The 21,968-nt window shown below is 37.0% G+C and overlaps 1 protein-coding gene across 10 annotated transcripts in view; it reads left to right on the forward strand.

Annotated features, from left to right (window-relative positions):
* ZSWIM2 (zinc finger SWIM-type containing 2) overlaps nt 1-21,968 on the forward strand; it is a 127,926-nt gene that overhangs the window by 12,058 nt on the left and 93,900 nt on the right. For 8 of the 10 annotated variants that reach the window (XM_017973891.4, XM_035304326.3, XM_078327190.1 and 5 more), the window contains 5 exons: nt 5,757-5,967; nt 7,060-7,308; nt 10,574-10,658; nt 11,581-11,693; nt 14,685-14,838. In XM_017973891.4, coding sequence (XP_017829380.3) covers nt 5,757-5,967; nt 7,060-7,308; nt 10,574-10,658; nt 11,581-11,693; nt 14,685-14,838 — 812 coding nt within the window. Of the gene's footprint in view, nt 1-5,756; nt 5,968-7,059; nt 7,309-10,573; nt 10,659-11,580; nt 11,694-14,684; nt 14,839-15,600; nt 15,639-21,968 lie in introns of all 10 variants that reach the window. The other 2 variants (XM_035304327.3, XM_035304322.3) reach the window with 2 other exon arrangements.

The following is a 21,968-nucleotide window of genomic DNA, read 5'->3' on the forward strand; positions in this document are numbered from 1 at the left end:
GGTTCTTCCCATCTGTGGATTTATCCACCTGTCGTTTGTGTAGTTGCTGACTTTTCAATTGGGTCTCTGAGTGGATGCCCAGATTGTTGATGATGAAGTATTTCTGTTACTTGGTTTTTCTTCTACCAGTCTAGCCCCTCCACTGTATGACTGCTGAGGTCCACTCCAGGCCCTGCTTGCCTGGGGTGCACCTATAGCAGCTGCGGAACAGTGAGGGATGCTACCAGTTTCTTTTTCTGCTATCTTTGTCCCAGAATGATGCCTGCCAAATGTCAGTCTTCTGGATATAGAGGGGTCAGGGAGCTGCTTGAGGAGACAGTCTGTACTTTATAGGAGTTCAAGTGCTGAGCTATGAGCTCTGTTGTTCATTCAGGGCTGTTAGGCTGCTACGTTTAATTCTGCTGCAACAGGACTCATAAAAAAAACCTTTTTTTTCTCAGATGGTCTGTCTCTGGGGGGTTGGGGCTTTCTTTGTGAGTGTCTGTTGTGCTGTCCTGCCCAGCTAGGAGGCAGTCTAGTCACTATTTGCCTGCCGAGGCTCCGCCCTGCTGGTGTGAGGTTTACCCTTTTGCTGCAGGCTCTGTTCTTCTGATGCAGTCTCCACCCTGCTGCCATGGGCTATGCCCTGCTGCAGAGTCTCTCTGTTGTAGCAGGTTGCCTTGGCAACAGCAGGCTGGGTCAGCAATGGGCGTGTACCTCAGTAGGGGTGGATTGCCTCGGTAATGGTGGACGCCCCTCCTCCACAGAGCTGCACCGTACTGGGTTCAGCTGTGCCCTCAGGGAACCTCTCCACTGGGAGCGTTTGGAATTGCCGTTTTGTTCGTCCCACTGCGCTATCCCAAAAGCTGTATCCCTGGAATCTCCTGTGCTGGCTCACTGTCCAAGTCCCATTCAGTCTCAAGTTCAGCCCTCTGAAGTCTCAGATTTCCGGTTCAACTGGGCACCCGGACCAGTGCTCTTTGTGTGGAGCTCTGTGTAGCGCCACTGCACTTCAGCGCCAGCCGCCGGCCGCACCGGCTACCAGCTGCACCAGCCAAAACCTCTGCCTGGCGTCCCAGATCTCTTTTATACCTGGGAATTTCCCTGTTCTGTGGGCAACAAAGATCCGTCTGGAAATGTGGCCCTGACTCACCCTCTCCACACATTCACCGAGAGCTTCAAACCTGGGTTGTTCTCACTGCACCATCTTGAGTCCTTCCTCGCCTCTTTGTTTTTAATTGCTGTGCTTTGCACTTGGTCTTTCATCCTCTAGACAGACAGATGCTTTCTAAAATGTCACCCTCTTCTTAATCCTCTCTTTCATTCCATTCTTGCTTGTTGACTAGGTTGTATGATTTCATACATATTGTTTTCTTTTTGACTTCTCCATTTTATTCACTGAAGTTAAATGTTGGCCTCCCACCTCCAAAGGCTTAGTCATTCTCTACATTATTTTTCTGTATTATTCTTACAAGCTTCTATACTGAGGTTGTCCAATAGGAATATAATATACATATGTAATTTTCTAGTAGCCATATTATAAGTAGTGAAAAGAGACAGGGAACTAATTTTAATATATATTTTAACTTAGCCCAGTACATCAAAATATTATTGTGTCAACATGTAATCAATATAAAAATTATGAGCTATTTTACTGTTTTAATACTAAGTTTTCAAAATCTAGTGTGTTTGTTATACTTATAGTGCATATCCATTCTGACCCTATTTTTCAATGAAAATATTTGATCTGTATATAGACTTCCTAAAAAATTTTAGTTGAAAAATAGATTCACATATTCAAATTGTTACATGCTTATATATATATTCATAACTATAGATTATCAGCTCTAAGTTAAAAACTAAATTTTTAATTTTAAAAATTTGAAATTTAGTTTTTCAGTCACACTAGTCAAATTTCAAGTATACAATAGTTACCTATGGCTAACAGCTACCATATTCAGCAGTGCAGTTCTACCCGATTAAATTCAACAAATATTTATTATACCACACATTTGCCAGGAGCTATGCTAGGTACTTTTTATAGATTGAATCATATGTATTGCTGGTACATGAATGTTTTTTATCTAAAACACAGCAATTTTGTACTGATCAATTTAATATTTTATGTTGTATTATTATTATTTGCACTTATTGATGACAGCAACCATTCAGTCTACAGTAAGGATTTTTTTAATGTTTAAAATTAATCCTATGTAATTTGACAATTTGTACTTTCTTCTGAAATAAACATTTTTATATCTTTTGTATTTAAAATAAATTTTATATGGTAAACATTGAGAAAATTCCATGTGTAATACTAGAAACTATAATAATATTCAAAGAAAGCAAGTCTTAGTGATCTTGAAATTTTTCATTTAAATTAAAGCTAGAATAAACATACATGAAAAATAATTTAAAGAAAACTACAAATAATTACTGATTAGGATTACATATAGTATTTAAATAAGTGTGGAGAAAATGTTACTTGTAATAGAAGAGAAGAGTTTTGAACATCATTCAAGGATTCTTTTCTGAAAGGAATCTGGAAGCAATTATCTATATTGTATTGTTGCATATAAGAAACCTGAGACTCCATGAGGTGGCTCACTGTAATCCCAGCACTTTGGGAGACTGTGGTGGGCAGATCGCTTGAGGTCAGGAGTTCCAGACCAGCCTGACCCATATCAATGTGGTGAAACCCTATCTCTACTAGAAATGTAAAAATTAGCTGGGTGTGGTGGTGGGTGCCTGTAATCCCAGCTACTCTGGAGGCTGAGATAGGAGAATTGCTTGAACCTGGGGGAGGAGGCTGCAGTGAGCCGAGAGCTGAGATCATGCCACTGCACTCCTGCCTGGGTGACAGAGCTAAAAATCAAACAAACAAACAAAAAACACCTCAGACTCTCTTTTCTTTTTGAAGACCAACAAGGTGATTATATGAGAATTTTATTATAAAAAGTGTCAATTTTTGAACACTGAACATTCCTTTTTCTACAAATATTTTCCCAACAAAACCTGATTTACCACCTAATAATTTTAAATAAAATGACTAGTAAATACTACCTATTCTTTTTGTAATTAAATATTTATGAATAAAATGTAAACCTCATTAAAAGAAATTTTTCTAAATTCTTACCAGAAAGATATAAACTTTTTATTTTCTTTTTATGATTTTATATATACCATAAAACAGTCTAATAGTCTCTCAGAATTCTGTGTTCTGCTTTTATCAGACACTGTTACTTTATATTTTCAATGCTATATAATCTCTGTAATGAAAGTCATCAAAGGCTAGCTAATATTTCACTGAATATGGTATACTATAAGCAATTTAACATTCTTCCATTATTAGGCATTTAATTTATCTAACTACTTGTTATATAATTTGTACATGAAGCTTTTTCTTCTTTTCAAATATTTCTTTAGCCTAAAGTCTTATTGTGTTTTGGAGTAGAGGTGTTAATATTTTTATGTCTTTCTCCCATATGTTTTGCCAAATTTCTTTTCAGAATACTTTTGCTGATTTACACTGATTTCAGCAATATGTCACTTTCTTTAAGTTTTATTTGTTTTTTGGATTCTTGTTTTTGGCATATTTTAACTATAGTACTTAGCATGCAAAGAAAGATATTAACAGTGTATTTAAGAAATATGAAAATAAAGACAAATAGAAATATTTTGCCATGTTAGTAATATTTCTATAATTTTGTAAAGAAAGCCACACAAAGCAGGAAAAACACCAGATACAATGTTCATAATAATCTATCCATGCCCGATAAATTAAATAAGAAAATAGTTTCTATTCTCCAGTATATTTATTTAACATTCCTTTATGGAAGATCTAAAATGCCTTCAAATAACTATTTTAAATACAAAAGAAATAACATAAGGCAAACAAATCATAATATTTATTATTGTTTATTCAGTCAGTTTTATTTAGTGTCTGTGCTTTATTCTTATTTTAACTCATTTGTCTTCAATACCAATGAAATTGAACATCTTCTACTGCCGTGTTTATGATTTGTGTTTCATGTGAATTGTACTTTGGTTATCGAAAAAACTGCAAACATTTCTTAAATATTATAAGCATTGCTTTTTCAAATATTTTTCTAATCTGTTATAAATATTTTCTTTATGGATTTATTGAATTTTGTTATATATATGAATTTTTGTGTTATTAAATCAGATCATATGTTCTTTTCATGTTTATTGTTTCAACCCTTTAAACATTGTCTTTCTTCCATAGTATTGATAGTCCTTTGGAGTTTTTTCTTCTCATTTTATTATTATTTTTGTTCTTCATTACATAATAGCATCAGTGTGTAGTCACTTTGGTACAAGTTGGAGGTTGGTATTTGGTTTGAGTTAATTTTCCTCCATATTGTCACCCAGTTATCTCATAGTATTGGGTAATCCTTCTTTTCTTCTTTAACAATGTTCATTATTTAGACAGTTCTCATATATTATTACATTTATTATTTGTACAACACATCGTGACATCAGTTCAGGTTAGCTGTCTTGCTCTTTTCTTTCAAAATATTCCTATATAGTCTTATACATTAATTTTTTCAAATTCACTTTACAAGAGATTGTTTCTTCCTTTTATTTTCTAATTCACATTTTACCACACAGAACATTTTGTGGCCAACTTCTTTTATGAAATTTTATTCTTCAATATTTCTGTTGTCCCAGAGCATCTTCATTTCTGAAAGCACAATATTTTGTTTCTTTTTAATATTTCTTCCCTTTTTTAGAGAGCAGATGTTGCTGTGTCTCTGTGACAAATAGACCTTCTTCCCCAAAGTAATGGTTAATTAACGTATGATGCCCTCCAACGGTGCACTTGCCACACCACCTCAGACAGGGAACAGTGATTTCTGTATTGAAATGTAACTGTGCTGTTTTTAGTACTTTTAGGGTTTAGTTTGGGGGTGGGTCTTTCCAGAATAACAGAGCATTTCATTATCTTGGAAATAATTTAAAATTATATATATAAAATACACAAATTGAATAGAAGGCAGGGGACCAATAACAACTAGCATTTAAATTATGGCATGTTGGAAGGAGCAAAGGGATGGGCCAATGAATAAAGAATCTGGGATTCCCTGTTCAAAACTATAGGCACTTAGAACATCATTCCCTTAAGGATTACAGGATGGAGAAAATTCAGAATTCAAAAAATGCACATGCCAATGGCACAGGCAATGTAGTAACTAGTAGATTGTCCTGAGAAATACTGACCAAATCTCTTGAGGACAAGACTAATAAGACACTATTTTGTAGGTACACAAAACAGAAACAGAAAATACGCACAATTAAGTCTTGCTCCACTATTTTTTCATTCACATACTCATCTAGCAAATAGAGTAGCTACTCAGATATCCCTATTTCTTCCTTATATATTCATGTCCTAATTATTTTAATATTCTTATATGTTGACAAAATATTTGTTTATGGACAAGAGAACAGATCAAAGTATATGACATGATTGTGACACCAATGCAAGGATGAACAGTGCCATATTCAAGTGCACTGTTTGCATTGACTCTTCTTTAGTAACAAGAAAAAAAATAATTTTTATATTTTTAAAATGACTCTCTTCTGAAATTTTGGCTCTGAAAAAAATATATAAAGAAGTGGTCAGTGTCAGTGTAACAATTCAGTCAAAACTGTCTCTCTGATATTTGAAAGAAAATTCTAACTTTTGGCATAAGTTGTTACCTCTCTGTATCTCCAGTTTTGTGACTGAATTTTAATACTTTGGGATTTTTCACTAGCTGCTTTAAGGATGGGTCTTGGGGAAAGAGAGATAAATGACTTGCTTCGGGGGATACATCGAGTTCAAACTCCCCAACCAGGAACAGATGACAAAAACGAACATGTTAAAGAAGATGAATACATTAAACAGAAGGAAATTGATTCAGAGGATATCTGCTCTATTTGTCAAGAGCTACTTTTAGAGAAAAAGCTTCCTGTCACCTTCTGTAGGTGATGTATTTTTTTCTTTGGATTCTAAAATTTATGAAAAATTCTAAAACATGTTTGTGATTTATTACCTTAGGAGACATGATAGGGAAAAAATAGACAACCTTACCTACTGCTAATTTATATTTAATTAACATTATTTTGTTTCCTAACATATACATATATGTTACAAGCTGCATATATGCTCTTACTCTAAATCTTTCTGAGCTACACTTCAAGGGTGAAAACTGAAACATAATTTCATAATTATTTCTCCTCCCACCTTGAATAACAAGAGTAGAATAATTTCTGTGTTTTTATTTTATACACACGAGTAAATGCTATGGCATATTATATTTATAAAGAGTTTTCTGAAAGTAAAGATTATTTTACTTTGAAATTACAAAAATTATTTTCAGTTTTTCAAAATTCTATCTGTAAACCTAAATAATTCAATTTTGACATATGCACAAATGTTTATTGAGAGTCTAATATTCATACTTTTCTTCACAGCACTATAAAGTAGGACTGGAAAAATTGTGGACAGTCATTTGCCATTGCAATTTTTTATTCTTTTTTTCTTCTGATTATTTAACAAAACTTTTGTTCCTATTTTGGTTGTTAATCTGTCTGCTTCTATTGCATATTGTAAAATTGTTAACCACTTCCCCAAATGATATTTTTCTCAGTAGATATTTCTTTGGTAATATCATGTATTGTGTGACTTCTGGAAAAGTAAGGTGGCACCCTGCTCTCAGTGAAGCAGTTTATTAAAATAATAATATTATTTTCCTTTGTGTTAAGCCTATATTTATTCTCATTTTACAAATGAAAATATTTTAATGATGCAAAGTCTTTCACCATTTCATTAGAATGAAGGAAAATTTAGGTTTGGGATTTTATTGTATTAAAGATGATTGATTAATAGAGTGAGTGAGTAAGTTTGTGTGTGTGTATGTAATCAAGCTATATCTGAAAATCAGTTCAGAATCTATTTGTATGTGGAATAAAGATGGTAGCACAGAAAATTTTATTTATATAAATATATATAATATATACAATGGATCTATAAAACTGCTGTATACAAATGGCAAACTTGAATTTTCTCTCTCGTAGGTTTGGTTGTGGCAATAATATTCATATAAAATGCATGAAGATCTTAGCTAATTATCAGAATATATCAAACGTTTCCATGTTGAAATGTCCTCTGTGCAGGAAAGAGTTTGCACCATTAAAACTTATTTTGGAGGAATTCAAAAATGCTAGCAAACTTGTAGCTGCAGCAGAGAAAGAGAAACTGGACACACACCTTGGAATTCCCTGTAATAACTGCAAACAATTTCCAATTAAGGGGAAGTGTTATAAGTAAGTGTCATCTGTAAGTTATAAGCACGTGTTTTTATCTTTTTACATGAGAAAACTTTGAGCATTTGAGTACCTGATCTGTAGCCTCCCTCTTCCTACATATGCTGTTTGACTTATGTGATGGTTGCTTACTTAGGACTTGCAGACTGACCATCTATCTCAGTCTAGTATCTCAGGAACTCCAACCATTTTATTTTCTTCTGTATGGGGGTATTGGTTTGAGCTCTAGTCTAGATTGAGTCTGAAGTAGCACTCCATCCTAGAAGCTCTGGATACAGGATAGCTGGCTTTAGCCTAGATGAGTTTCCAAGCTCAGAGCCTTGCTGGATCTCTAACTTTATGTACCTTTCTTTGAACTACCTATGAGGTTATTGCCAAAAATTCCTAAGATTGGGCCAGAGGGATATTAACTAGATTGACCAAATATTTAATCCAGTCCCCGCTCCCAAATCACAGTGAGTACAGGTTTTGTTTTCTTTCATATCTTATACTCCAACAACAACTACAAAAAGTGGTAATTATTAGAGCAAACAATTTTCACTAAATCCCCCAAACTTTCCCACAATTGTAATGATAAAACATAAATTAATTGCTATGCCTGGGAAATTGCATTTTCTTAATTAAAATTTTAAGTTAACAGTACATTAAGAAGAGAACATTATTTCAATTTTTGTTACATTTTTTTTGAAATGCATCAGTTTGCTTTTCAGTCTTCTTAAATTACATTATGATGAGACCAATTTAAATTATGTGTATTAAAATTCTCTCATAAAACCATAAAATGTTATCATATCCAACAGCAAATTATACCTTTCTCCTTTAAATTTAGTTTTGTTTTCTATATGTGTTACACAGAAGAAAGTTAATTATTAACACAAGTGTTTATTGGAAAATGGCTGGCCTGAGAAGGCTCCTAGGGAGGATTCTCACTTGGGGAAAAAGTGCAGAATTTTTATAAACTTCTAGCAAGAGGTATTCAGTGAGGTTCAGGAACGTTGGTTAAAGAGGATTCTAGGAAAAAGAAGAACTTGATCTTTGGTATTAGCAGCCATCATATGGGGAATTTAAAATTTTCTCAAGAGGGGTAGATAGGACCAGCAAGGAGCTAACGTCACATGTTAAAGAGGGGGCTGGGACATGTAGGGGAACAAGGACATGTGAGGGCCACAGTGTAAATTTCTGAGTCCTTACAATCATTGTTCCTCAAATGGTTTACATGCAGCATTAGTATAAATCTTGCTTTTAGGTATGTTGTTGATGAGAGTGCACTCATGTCATTCAGAGCTTTCTGACTGCTCTTTCTGTCCTGGGGCATTATTCTTCCTACTAAGTAAACACATCACCCACTATCCAGCCCCCTGCCCACTGCCCTACACTCTCCTTTAAGAATATCTTTTCTTGTCTCATAACTTCTCCTCTATGGATTTCGCTAACAATTACTAATCTCTGTCTCCATTCTCTTTTATGAATTTAAGAATGCATTTTCAATGTTTGTGACTCCATCCTCCTTCCATTCCCTCGAGTACTGATATTTCAGTCATTGGCCTGAAAAACTATTTCCAATTCTTTTAGGAATATATTGAGTAGGAAACAAGATTAATTAGAAAGTTTCTTCATTACTTCTTCATTCAAATTTCAGAATTCAGCTACTGTATCTTTTAAGAGGTTAATTCCAAAATTATTAGATTGTATTAAAATACAGCGATGCTTTTTTTCTAGCCCAGCATACTTTGATGTATTGAATGAATTGCACCATTTCTCCAATCCATTGGTGTTAATTATTAAAATCTTCCCTGTATGTATTGAGTAATAATGAATAAATTTGCATTTGCTTCTTTTAAGATGTCCGAGGGCCATATTTTCTTAAATTTCTCATGGCAATAATCTTCTAAATCTTTCATAACTTGAATAAAAAATCAGTTTACTTGACTAATGCTCAGAATATTTTCAGTTTGGTAAGTTATGTTGCAAGTGATTAAAAATCCTCTGCTTGTCACAAAATTTTTATAAACAATATAACCTTGAGATTGGGCTTTTATGGAAAGTGGTTTTTTTTTTTTGGCTTGTCAATAGTTTTATTGAGATATTTTATATGTTTACCTTTTTCCATTCTGTGGGAAAAGAGAATATAATTCCTGTTTTCAAGAAATATGCGGCTAACTCTGGCATTCAAGATGCAACTGGAAAGCAGCACTGAATAATCAAATGACAGAATGTCTAATAGGCTGTAGATCCTATAGGAATTTAGAGAAAGAGGTAAATGAAAGCTAAGGTAGCCTGAGAAGGCATCATGGAAAGGGCATATGGTGGGCAAAATAATGGACTTCCTAAAATGCCCACATCCTTATGCCCAGAACCTGTATGTCAGGTTGCATGTCATAGGGGAATTAAGGTTGCAGATGAAATTAAGGTTTCTAATCGGCTGACCTTGAAATAGAAAGGTTATCCGGGATTGCCTGGATAAGCCTGTGTAATCATATGGGTTCTTAAATGTAGAGGAGGGAGTCGAGTCAGAGGGAAATGTTACTGGGAAAGAAAGGCAGAGAGATGCTACATTGTTTGCTTTGAAAATGGAGGAAAAGGATCACATGCTAATAAATGTAGGCAGCCTCTAGAACAGTGGTCCCCAAACATTTTGGCCCCAGGGACCAGTTTTGTGGAAGACAATTTTTTTCACAGGGCTTGTTGAGGATGATTTCAGGATGAAACTGTTCCACCTCAGATCATCAGATATTAGTTAGATTCTCATGAGGAGCGCACACCCTAGATCTCTCATATGTGCAGTTCACAATAGGGTTCACACTCCTATGAGAATCTGATGCCACTGCTGATCTGACAGAAGGTGGAGATTTGCTTGCCCACCATTCATCTGCTGTATGTATGCCCCGGTTCCTAACTGGCCACAGACCAGGTTGGCGCCTGGGGCTGGTGACCCCTGTTCTAGAAGGTGGAAAGGGCAAGGAAATAGATTCCCTCCTATAGCACCTCAAAAGTAACACAGCCCTGTCAATCCCTTGGTTTTAGCACATTGAAATGCATCTCAGACTTCTATCCTATCGAACTGTAAGATAATAAATTTGTGCAGTTTAAGCTAAGTTTTTAGTAAATTTTTATAGCAGCAATAGGAAACTAATACATAATGTGACTTGAAATGATCCTTGTCATGTTTAGATTGTTCCCAGGAAGTTTTGGTCAGAATTTTCACCCAAAACCATCACAATAAGTGGATTTTTTTCTTGTGTGTTTTGATGTTTTATATTTTTAGGTGTACCGAATGCATAGAATATCACTTATGTCAGGAATGTTTTGATAGCTGCTGCCATCTTTCACACACATTTACATTTCGTAAGGTACAGTATCCATCTTGAATCTAATATGGTGTTTCTATTTGTTCTGTTGCGGAGCTAAGTCAGTCTAAGAATAAAAAGAATACATAACACTGTGGAATAGAGCTGAATGGTTTTTAATACAAACCTGAAGCCATATTTTTAGGAGAACTCTTTTTCATAAGGATGCACAAGGCAACCAGTTCTTACACTGGTAATTTATAAAATCTAACACAATAAGAAAAATGTGATGACATAAATAAATTTTGGAACAGAAATTACAGCTATCAAACTTGAAAATTAGTTTTTAAAACCTCTCAACGTTACAAATTGGCTTGTAATGTAACACCAAAATATTTATGATTTTTTCTTAAAGTTTCTTACATAATAATGAAACATGGAATTTTACTGGGATCATTTAAACTGTGCACTTAAAAAGTATCTTCAGAGGCTAAATAATACTACCTTCTATTTACCAGGCAAGATAAAACATCCACAATTCATCCTGGTCAACAAGGTGAAACCCTGTCTCTACTAAAAATACAAAAATTAGCTGGGCATGGTGGTGCACACCTGTAGTCCCAGCTACTCGGGAGGCTGAGGCAAGGAGAATTGCTTGAACCCAGGAGGCGGAGGTTGCGGTGAGCTGAGATCGTGCCATTGCACTCCAGTCTGGGTAACAACAGCAAAATTCTGTCTCAAAAAAAAAATCCACAATTATTGTTATTATTTTTACCTTAAAAAGTAATGCCTTTATAGTAGCGACGCAATAGCATATGAGACTCACTAATAATTTGTAAATATTTTAATGTGTTAGAAAATAATATGTATGCTTTAAAATATTATGTGTTATTCATGTTATTGAAAAGCAGCCTACTAATTTTTATCCACAAAATGAAAATATCTATGACTTTGCAAAGTAACATCTACTTTCTACTTATTACAGAAAAGAAACCAACACTGGAGATTACTAGAAAAAAGCACAGAAGAAGTTGTACAATACATAGATACTAAAAATGAGATAGAAGAAAAGATATCACATTTTCAAGAAAAGCAAAGGTGAGGTTCCTAGTAACATGTGTGTCTTGTATGACAGAATCTTTGAATAACTTTTCAACTGGAATAAGTTTTATGAATTCATTTATTCTTATTGAGCACTTATATACTAGGTGACACTGTAGCATTCAACTGAAGAGCAAGGCTGTAGAGTTGGAATGCCTGAATCCAATCATAGTTCGACCACATGTTGTCTAGTTACTTCACTTCTATCCACCACATTTTCCTCATCTTTAAAATGGGAATAATTTTTCAAACCAGTATTGTAGGAATTTTGTGATAATGAAATGAGTTAATACACAATAAATATTCAACTAATGTTATCTGTTATTATTAATTTGGCCAGAAACTATACTAGATATGGGGAATACAGTAGTTTCCTCAGTACATCAAATAATCATTGAAGTAAGTGTAAAATTGAAACTGACATAAATTATGTTATAAAAAAAAAGATTCAAAGGTATCTGAAATTTGCCTTTGAAATAACTGGCCTCTAGGGAAAGAAGTTCTTTTTTGCTTCATTTCCCTTCTGTCTACTCTCTACTTTACCCTGTTGGAGGAAGAGTGCTGAGGAGATTGGTTATATTTCAGAACATTGATTCAAAACATTATTAGTGGAGGGGTCTTCAGACCTTTTATAATAGTACTGTTCAACTAAAGAAAATTTAGGCTGGGGGTGACGGCTCATGCCTGTAATCCCAGCACTTTGGGAGGCCAAGGCAGTTGGATCACCTGAGGTCAGGAGTTGGAGACTAGCCTGGCTAATATGGTGAAACCTCATCTCTACTTAAAAAAAATATTTAAAAAATCAGGGCATGGTGGCACATACCTGTAATCCCAACTACTCAAGAGGCTGAGACAGGAGAGTCACTTGAACCTGGGAGCTGGAGGTTGCAGTGAGCCAAGATAGCAACACTGCACTCCAGCCTGGACAAAAGAGTGAAACTTCATCTCAAAAAAAAAAAAAAAAAAAGAATAAGAAGAAGGAAAGAAAGAAAATTTATCATGTCATATAATATTGAAAAATTGTGTACATTATGAAATGCATAGAAGAGACAACTTCTAAAAGATGGGATAAAATAGAAGTTAAAAATAATAATTTCAATGAATCAACCAAATGAAAAATGTACCCACTAAATATATATAGCACTATATATATGTGTGTGTGTATAAATATCTATACATATATACACACACACATATAATACACCTATACCTTCACACATATATACATACACATGTATATGTAAGTTTCTATCCAAACCTCAATTGATATATAGCCCATGCCTTGGGTACTCCACACATTGGAGATCAGAGCAGTGATAAATAAAGCAAGCCTACACAAAGGCTTTGAAAGTCCATTTTCCCTGCACAGGTATTATACTTCTCCTATTAGAACGATAAGTTGTATAACTAATGGTTGGACTTAGGAGATATTGCGGGACAGGGAGTTGAGAAGAAGAACATTAGGGGAAGAAGGACATTTTAGGCAGAGAAAATGGAATAAATAAAGAGAATTTCAGAAAAAAGAAAAGTAGGTAACAACCTTAAAGGAGTTCTAAAAATATACATTTTTGCCGGGTGTGGTGGCTCACGCCTGTAACCCCAGCACTTTGGGAGGCCGAGGCGGGTGGATCACGAGGTCACGAGATCGTGACCATCCTGGCCAACATGGTGAAACCCCATCTCCACTAAAAGTACAAAAAATTAGCCGGGCATGGTGGTATGTGCCTGTTGTCCCAGCTACTCGGGAGGCTGAGGCAGGAGAATCGGCAAACAGAAGTTGCAGTGAGCCGGGATCGCACCGCTGCACTCCAGCCTGGCGATAGAGCAAGACTCTGTCTAAAAAAAAAAATACACACACACACACACACACATTTTAACTTAAATCAGATGACTTTGGTAAAAGCAATTTCTGTAATATGGTGGGGATGTATCTGTAGAGTAATGAGAAGTACAGACTTTTCTGAAGAATATATTTAACTTTGTTCTGAATGACTTTTGAATGATAGGGATACATCTGCCATTTTAACCAAGCTTTCTTTTTTTCTTAAAGATTTGTTGTATCTCTTTTACCTGTTGCGATGGCATCAAACAGCAGTTAATTCATAGTTTATCAGCTTAGTTATGTCAGTCAGCACTTCTGGTACAAAAATGGAGCTGGTACTTTTAGAGTTATGTTAACATAGTCTAACAATATTGAAGTGGTAAGAATATACCGCAAGTGCAAACAGATTTTCTTGGCTCTTATGATTTACCAGTTTGTCATAGTAGTCTATAATACTTAATGTGGCTTACTATACACTTCACTTCCTACCAGAAGACAGAGTGAATTTGTTTATAGTTTTCTAAACATTTGCCTAAGTGTGGGCTCAGACTAAAATATTATAATTTGAGTATATGATCTGCTTTTATTGACGTTAAAGTGCAACTCAAACTCAGAAATTTTAGGTTGGCATTTTTATTTGATATGACTATGTAGAACTTTGTTCTTTTTTTATTTTTTTGAGATGGAGTCTCACTATGTCACCCAGGCTGGAGTGCAGTGGTATGATCTTGGCTCACTCCAACCTCCACCTCCCAGGTCCAGGTGATTCTCCTGCCTCAGCCTCCTGAGTAGCTGGGATTACAGGCACCTGCCACCATGCCCAGCCAATTTTTCTGTATTTTTATTATAGATAGGGTTTACCATGTTGGCCAGGCTGCTCTCAAACACCTGACCATAGGTAATCCACCCACCTCAGTCTCCCAAACTGCTGGGATTACAGGTGTGAGCCACTGTGCGTGGCTAAAAACTTTGTTCTTTATGAAGTTGAATCAATATTGTTCAGGATCAATAAAATAGTTTTTTTTAACTTTATAATGTATGAGATTTATTGTCTTTAGTTCAAGAAAACCTAGGGTTTGATTACATTATTTATATAGAGGTTATTTACCTGTGCTATTGATCACTTCCTGATCTATAATAACATGTGAACACTTATTCTCATTTAGCCAAGTTCACACACCAAAACACGTTGTAAGATCACTGCCTCTCCGACTGATTACTAAGAATAGTAAGCTGCTTGCTCCAGGCTACCAGTGTCTACTTTGCTTGAAGGCATTTCATCTTGGTCAATATATAAGATTGCTACCATGTACTCACAAGGTAAAAGTCACATCATTTTAGTTTGACTTTCCCTGCAGGATCAATTTTCACAAATGAAGTGATAATTTAAGTCTTCCCTTTTACTTTTGAGTGGTACTCTGTACAGAGGTATTCACATTGCATAGCACATTTAGAAAGAACTACCACAGAGACTATTGAGAATGCAGCTTTGCTCCCTGAGGATGTATTTATAGTGATGAGTACTCATTTCTGTATATACTGGCTAGGAAAGATAAAATGACACTTTAAGTTAGATTCTTTTTATATACTTTAGTTGTCTGTAGAAAGAAAAAGCTTATAGAATACTAATATTTTGCTATGTATTTTTATGATTCTTAAGATGAAACAGAAATGCCTAAATTCACATAATTATTACTTTTTCCAAAGTTACTAGAATCACCATACTACTACTTGATCACTATATAATTGATTATCAACTATATAGTGGTTGATGACCAAGTTTTTTTCTAAATGAAGTCGCTTTAGCAAATGAAGCTTCAGTAATGAAGCTTTAGAGTCATCCTTACTTAAAATGGCCTATTATTTTATTTCCAAAAATTTAGCTTGTTATTTTATATCTTACTGTCATCAGATCCATTTTCAACTCCAGTTGGTTATGACTTTTTTTAAATTGCATTTTAGGTCTTGGGGTACATGTGAAGAATGTGCAAGATTGTTACATAGGTACACACATGGCAGCGTGATTTGCTGACTTCCTCCCAGTGACTTTCTTTTTTTTTTTAATTTTTTATTGGATTATAGGTTTTGGGGTACATGAGCAGAGCATGCAAGACAGTTGGGTAGGTACACACATGGCAGTGTGCTTTCTTTTCTTCTCCCCTTCACCCACATTTGGCTTTTCTCCCCAGGCTATCCCTCCCCACCTCCCCCTCCCACTGGCCCTCCCCTTTTCCCCCCAATAGACCCCAGTGTTTAGTACTCCCCTTTCTGTGTCCATGTGTTCTCATTTTTCATCATCCACCTATGAGTGAGAATATGCGGTGTTTCATTTTCTGTTCTTGTGTCAGTTTGCTGAGGATGATGTTCTCCAGATTCAGCCATGTCCCTACAAAAGACACAAACTCATCATTTCTGATTGCTGCATAATATTCCATGGTGTATATGTGCCACATTTTTCCAATCCAGTCTATTATCAATGGGCATTTGGGTTGATTCCAGGTCTTTGCTATTGTAAACAGTGCTGCAATGAACATTCGTGTACATGTGTCCTTATAGTAGGATTTATAGTCTTTTGGATATATACCCAGTAATGGGATTGCTGGGTCAAATGGAATTTCTATTTCTAAGGCCTTGAGGAATCGCCACACCGTCTTCCACAATGTTTGAACTAATTTACACTCCCACCAACAGTGTAAAAGTGTTCCTTTTTCTCCACATCCTCTCCAGTATCTGTTGTCTCCAGATTTTTTAATGATCGCCATTCTAACTGGCGTGAGATGGTATCTCAATGTGGTTTTGATTTGCATCTCTCTGATGATCAGCGACGATGAGCATTTTTTCATATGATTGTTGGCCTCATATATGTCTTCTTTCGTAAAGTATCTGTTCATATCCTTTGCCCACTTTTGAATGGGCTTGTTTGTTTTTTTCCTGTAAATCTGTTTGAGTTCTTTGTAAATTCTGGATATCAGCCCTTTGTCAGACGGGTAAACTACAAAAATTTTTTCCCATTCTGTTGGTTGCCGATCCACTCTAGTGACTGTTTCTTTTGCCGTGCAGAAGCTGTGGAGTTTCATTAGGTCCCATTTGTCTATTTTGGCTTTTGTTGCCAATGCTTTTGGTGTTTTGTTCATAAAGTCCTTGCCTACTCCTATGTCCTGGATAGTTTTGCCTAGATTTTCTTCTAGGGTTTTTATGGTGCCAGGTCTTATGTTTAAGTCTTTAATCCATCTGGAGTTAATTTTAGTGTAAGGTGTCAGGAAGGGGTCCAGTTTCTGCTTTCTGCACATGGCTAGCCAGTTTTCCCAACACCATTTGTTAAACATGGAATCCTTTCCCCATTGCTTGTTTTTGTCAGGTTTATCATAGATTGTATAGTTGTATGTATGTTGTGTTGCCTCTGGTGCCTCTGTTTTGTTCCATTGGTCTATATCTCTGTTTTGGTACCAGTACCATGCTGTTTTGATTACTGTAGCCTTGTAGAATAGTTTGAAATCCGGTAGTGTGATGCCCCCCGCTGTGTTCTTTTTGCTTAGAATTGACTTGGCTATGCGGGCTCTCTTTTGGTTCCATATGAAGTTCATGGTGGTTTTTTCCAGTTCTGTGAAGAAAGTCAATGGTAGCTTGATGGGGATAGCGTTGATTCTGTAAATTACTTTGGACAGTATAGCCATTTTCACGATATTAATTCTTCCTAACCATGAACACTGAATGTTTCTCCATCTGTTTGTGTCCTCTCTGATTTCGTTGAGCAGTGGTTTGTAGTTCTCCTTGAAGAGGTCTCTTACGTTCCTTGTGAGTTGTATTCCAAGGTATTTAATTCTTTTTGTAGCAATTGCGAATGGCAGTTCACTCTTGATTTGGCTTTCTTTAAGTCTGTTATTGGTGTAGACGAATGCTTGTGATTTTTGCACATTGATTTTATATCCTGAGACTTTGCTGAAGTTGCTTATCAGTTTCAGGAGTTTTTGGGCTGAGGCAATGGGGTCTTCTAGGTATACTATCATGTCGTCTGCAAATAGAGACAATTTCGCTTCCACCTTTCCTATTCGAATACCCTTTATTTCTTTTTCTTGCCTGATTGCTCTGGCTAGAACTTCCAGTACTATATTGAATAGGAGTGGTGAAAGAGGGCATCCTTGTCTAGTGCCAGATTTCAAAGGGAATGCTTCCAGTTTTTTCCCATTCAGTATGATATTGGCTGTTGGTTTGACATAAATAGCTTTTATTACTTTGAGATACGTTCCATCGATACCGAGTTTATTGAGGGTTTTTAGCATAAAGGGCTGTTGAATTTTGTCAAATGCCTTCTCTGCGTCAATTGAGATAATCATGTGGTTTTTGTTTTTGGTTCTGTTTATGTGGTGAATTACATTTATAGACTTGCGTATGTTGAACCAGCCTTGCATCCCCAGGATGAATCCTACTTGATCATGATGAATAAGTTTTTTGATTTGCTGTTGCAATCGGCTTGCCAATATTTTATTGAAGATTTTTGCATCTATGTTCATCATAAATATTGGCCTGAAGTTTTCTTTTCTTGTTGGGTCTCTGCTGGGTTTTGGTATCAGGATGATGTTGGTCTCATAAAATGATTTGGGAAGGATTCCCTCTTTTTGGATTGTTTGAAATAGTTTTAGAAGAAATGGTGCCAGCTCTTCCTTGTGTGTCTGGTAGAATTCGGCTGTGAACCCGTCTGGACCTGGGCTTTTTTTGTGTGGTAGGCTCTTAATTGCTGCCTCAACTTCAGACCTTGTTATTGGTCTATTCATAGTTTCAGCTTCCTCCTGGTTTAGGCTTGGGAGGACACAGGAATCCAGGAATTTTTCCATTTCTTCCAGGTTTACTAGTTTATGCGCATAGAGTTGTTTGTAATATTCTCTGATGATGGTTTGAATTTCTGTGGAATCTGTGGTGATTTCCCCTTTATCATTTTTTATTGCATCTATTTGATTGTTCTCTCTTTTATTTTTAATCAATCTGGCTAGTGGTCTGTCTATTTTGTTGATCTTTTCAAAAAACCAGCTCTTGGATTTATTGATTTTTTGAAGGGTTTTTCGTGTCTCAATCTCCTTCAGCTCAGCTCTGATCTTAGTTATTTCTTGTCTTCTGCTGGGTTTTGAGTTTTTTTGGTCTTGGTCCTCTAGCTCTTTCAATTTTGACGATAGGGTGTCAATTTTGGATCTCTCCATTCTCCTCATATGGACACTTATTGCTATATACTTTCCTCTAGAGACTGCTTTAAATGTGTCCCAGAGGTTCTGGCACGTTGTGTCTTCGTTCTCATTGGTTTCGAAGAACTCCTTTATTTCTGCCTTCATTTCGTTGTTTACCCAGTCAACATTCAAGAGCCAGTTGTTCAGTTTCCATGAAGCTGTGCAGTTCTGGGTCTGTTTCTGGAATCTGAGTTCTAACTTGATTGCACTATGGTCTGAGAGGCTGTTTGTTATGATTTCAGTTGTTTTGCATTTGTTGAGCAGTGCTTTACTTCCAATTATGTGGTCAATTTTAGAGTAGGTGTGATGTGGTGCTGAGAAGAATGTGTATTCTGTGGATTTGGGGTGGAGAGTTCTGTAAATGTCTATCAGGTTTGCTTGCTCCAGGTCTGAGTCCAAGCCCTGGATATCCTTGTTGATTTTTTGTCTGGTAGATCTGTCTAGTATTGACAGTGGAGTGTTAAAGTCTCCCACTATTATTGTGTGAGAGTCTAAGTCCTTTTGTAAGTCCTTGAGAACTTGTCTTATGTATCTGGGTGCTCCTGCATTGGGTCCATATATGTTTAGGATCGTTAGCTCTTCTTGTTGTATCGATTTTTTTACCATTATGTAATGGCCTTCTTTGTCTCTTTTGATCTTTGTTGCTTTAAAGTCTATTTTATTGGAGATGAGAATTGCAACTCCTGCTTTTTTTTGCTTTCCATTTGCTTGATAAATCTTCCTCCATCCCTTTATTTTGAGCCTTTGTGTATCCTTGCATGTGAGATGGGTTTCCTGGATACAGCACACTGATGGGTTTTGGATTTTTATCCAATTTGCCAGTCTGTGTCTTTTGATTGGTGCATTTAGTCCATTTACATTTAGGGTTAATATTGTTATGTGTGAATTTGATACTGCCATTTTGATGCTAAGTGGCTGTTTTGCCTGTTAGTTGTTGTAGATTCTTCATTATGTTGATGCTCTTTAGCATTCAGTGTGATTTTGGAATGGCTGGTACTGGTTGATCCTTTCTATGTGTAGTGCCTCTTTTAGGAGCTCTTGTAAAGCAGGCCTGGTGGTGACAAAATCTCTGAGTACTTGCTTGTTCGCAAAGGATTTTATTTTTCCTTCACTTCTGAAGCTCAGTTTGGCTGGATATGAAATTCTGGGTTGAAAGTTCTTTTCTTTAAGAATGTTGAATATTGGCCCCCACTCTCTTCTGGCTTGTAGTGTTTCTGCCGAGAGATCTGCTGTGAGTCTGATGGGCTTCCCTTTGTGGGTGACCCGACCTTTCTCTCTGGCTGCCTTTAGTATTCTCTCCTTTATTTCAACCCTATTGAATCTGACGATTATGTGCCTTGGGGTTGCTCTTCTTGCGGAATATCTTTGTGGTGTTCTCTGAATTTCCTGCAATTGAGTGTTGGCCTGTCTTGCTAGGTGGGGGAAATTTTCCTGGATGATGTCCTGAAGAGTATTTTCCAGCTTGGATTCATTCTCTTCGTCCCCTTCTGGTACACCTATCAAACGTAGGTTAGGTCTTTTCACATAGTCCCACATTTCTTGGAGACTTTGTTCATTCCTTTTTTGCGTTTTTTTCTCTAATCTTGGTTTCTCGTTTTATTTCATTGAGTTGGTCTTCGACTTCAGATATTCTTTCTTCTGCTTGGTCAATTCGGCTATTGAAACTTGTGTTTGCTTTGCGAAGTTCTCGTATTGTGTTTTTCAGCTCCTTTAATTCATTCATATTCCTCTTTAAGTTATCCATTCTTGTTATCATTTCCTCGAATCCTTTTTCAAATCTTTTTTCAAGGTTCTTAGTTTCTTTGCATTGATTTAATACATGATCTTTTAGCTCACAAAAGTTTCTCATTATCCATCTTCTGAAGTCTAATTCCGTCATTTCGTCACAGTCATTCTCCGTCCAGCTTTGTTCCCTTGCTGGTGAGGAGTTTTGGTCCTTTCTCGGAGGCGAGGTGTTCTGGTTTTGGGTGTTTTCCTCCTTTTTGCGCTGGTTTCTTCCCATCTTTGCGGATTTGTCCGCTGGTCGTCTGCGTAGTTGCTGACTTTTCGATTGGGTCTCTGAGTGGACACCCTGAATGTTGATTATGAAGTATTTCTGTTGCTTGGTTTTCCTTCTACCAGTCTAGCCCCTTCGCTGTATGAGTGCTGAGGTCCGCTCCAGACCCTGCTTGTCTGGGGTGCACCTCTAGCAGCTGTGGCACAGCGAGGGATGCTACCAGTTTCTTTTTCTGCTATCTTTGTCCCAGGATGGTGCCTGCCTAATGTCAGTCTTTTGGCTATAGAGGGGTCAGGGAGCTGCTTGAGGAGACAGTTTGTACTTTATAGGGGTTTAATTGCTGAGCTGTGAGCTATGTTGTTCATTCAGGGCTGTTAGGCTGCTATGTTTGATTCTGCTGCAACAGAGCTCATTAAAAAAACCCTTTTTTTTCTCAAATGCTGTGTTGAGGGGTTTGGGCTTTATTTTTGGATGTCCGTTGAGGTCCTGCCCAGCTAGGATGCAGACTAGCCACTGTTTGCCTGCCGAGGCTCCGCCCTGCCGTTGTGAGGCTCACCCTGGCTCCGCTGTTCTGCTGTTCTCCGCCACGCCCTGCGGCGGAGTCTCTCTGTTGTAGCGGGTTGTCTCGGCAACGGCTGGCTGCGTCAGCAATGGGCGTGTATCTCAGTTGGGGCGGGTTACCTCGGTAATGGTGGCCGCCCCTCCCCCTCAGAGCGTCTCGGGCCGTCTGCACGGGGCTTGTTTGAAATTGCGGTTTTGTTTGTCCCACTGGGCCAATCCTAACGCTCTGTTCCTGCAATCCCCTGGGCTGGCCCACTGTTCAAGTCTAGCTCAGTCTCAAGTCCAGCCCTCTCACGTCTCCGGTTGCTGGTTCAACGGGGCACCCGGACAAGTGCGCCCTGTGGGGAGCGCTGGGTAGGGCCGGACGCCGCCACCCCGGCTGCCGGCTTCGCCAGGCGGAATATCTGCCTGGCGTCCCACGTTTCCTCTTCACTTGGGAATTTCCCCGTTCTGTGAGCAACAAAGATCAGTCTGGAAATGCAGCTCAGACTCACCTCTCCGCAGACACCACGAGAACTCCAATCCTGGGTTGTTCTCACAGCGCCATCTTGAATCCTCCCTCCCAGTGACTTTTAAAATAATTTTCATTAGAAATAATTAGACAGCAGTGAAATTAATAGCTTTAAGTAGATAGTTTTTAACAAAATTACAAGAGTGCTATCCATAAAAGTCTTTGC

The sequence above is a fragment of the Callithrix jacchus genome, chromosome 6 (assembly GCF_049354715.1).
Source record: "Callithrix jacchus isolate 240 chromosome 6, calJac240_pri, whole genome shotgun sequence".
NCBI lineage: Eukaryota > Metazoa > Chordata > Mammalia > Primates > Cebidae > Callithrix > Callithrix jacchus.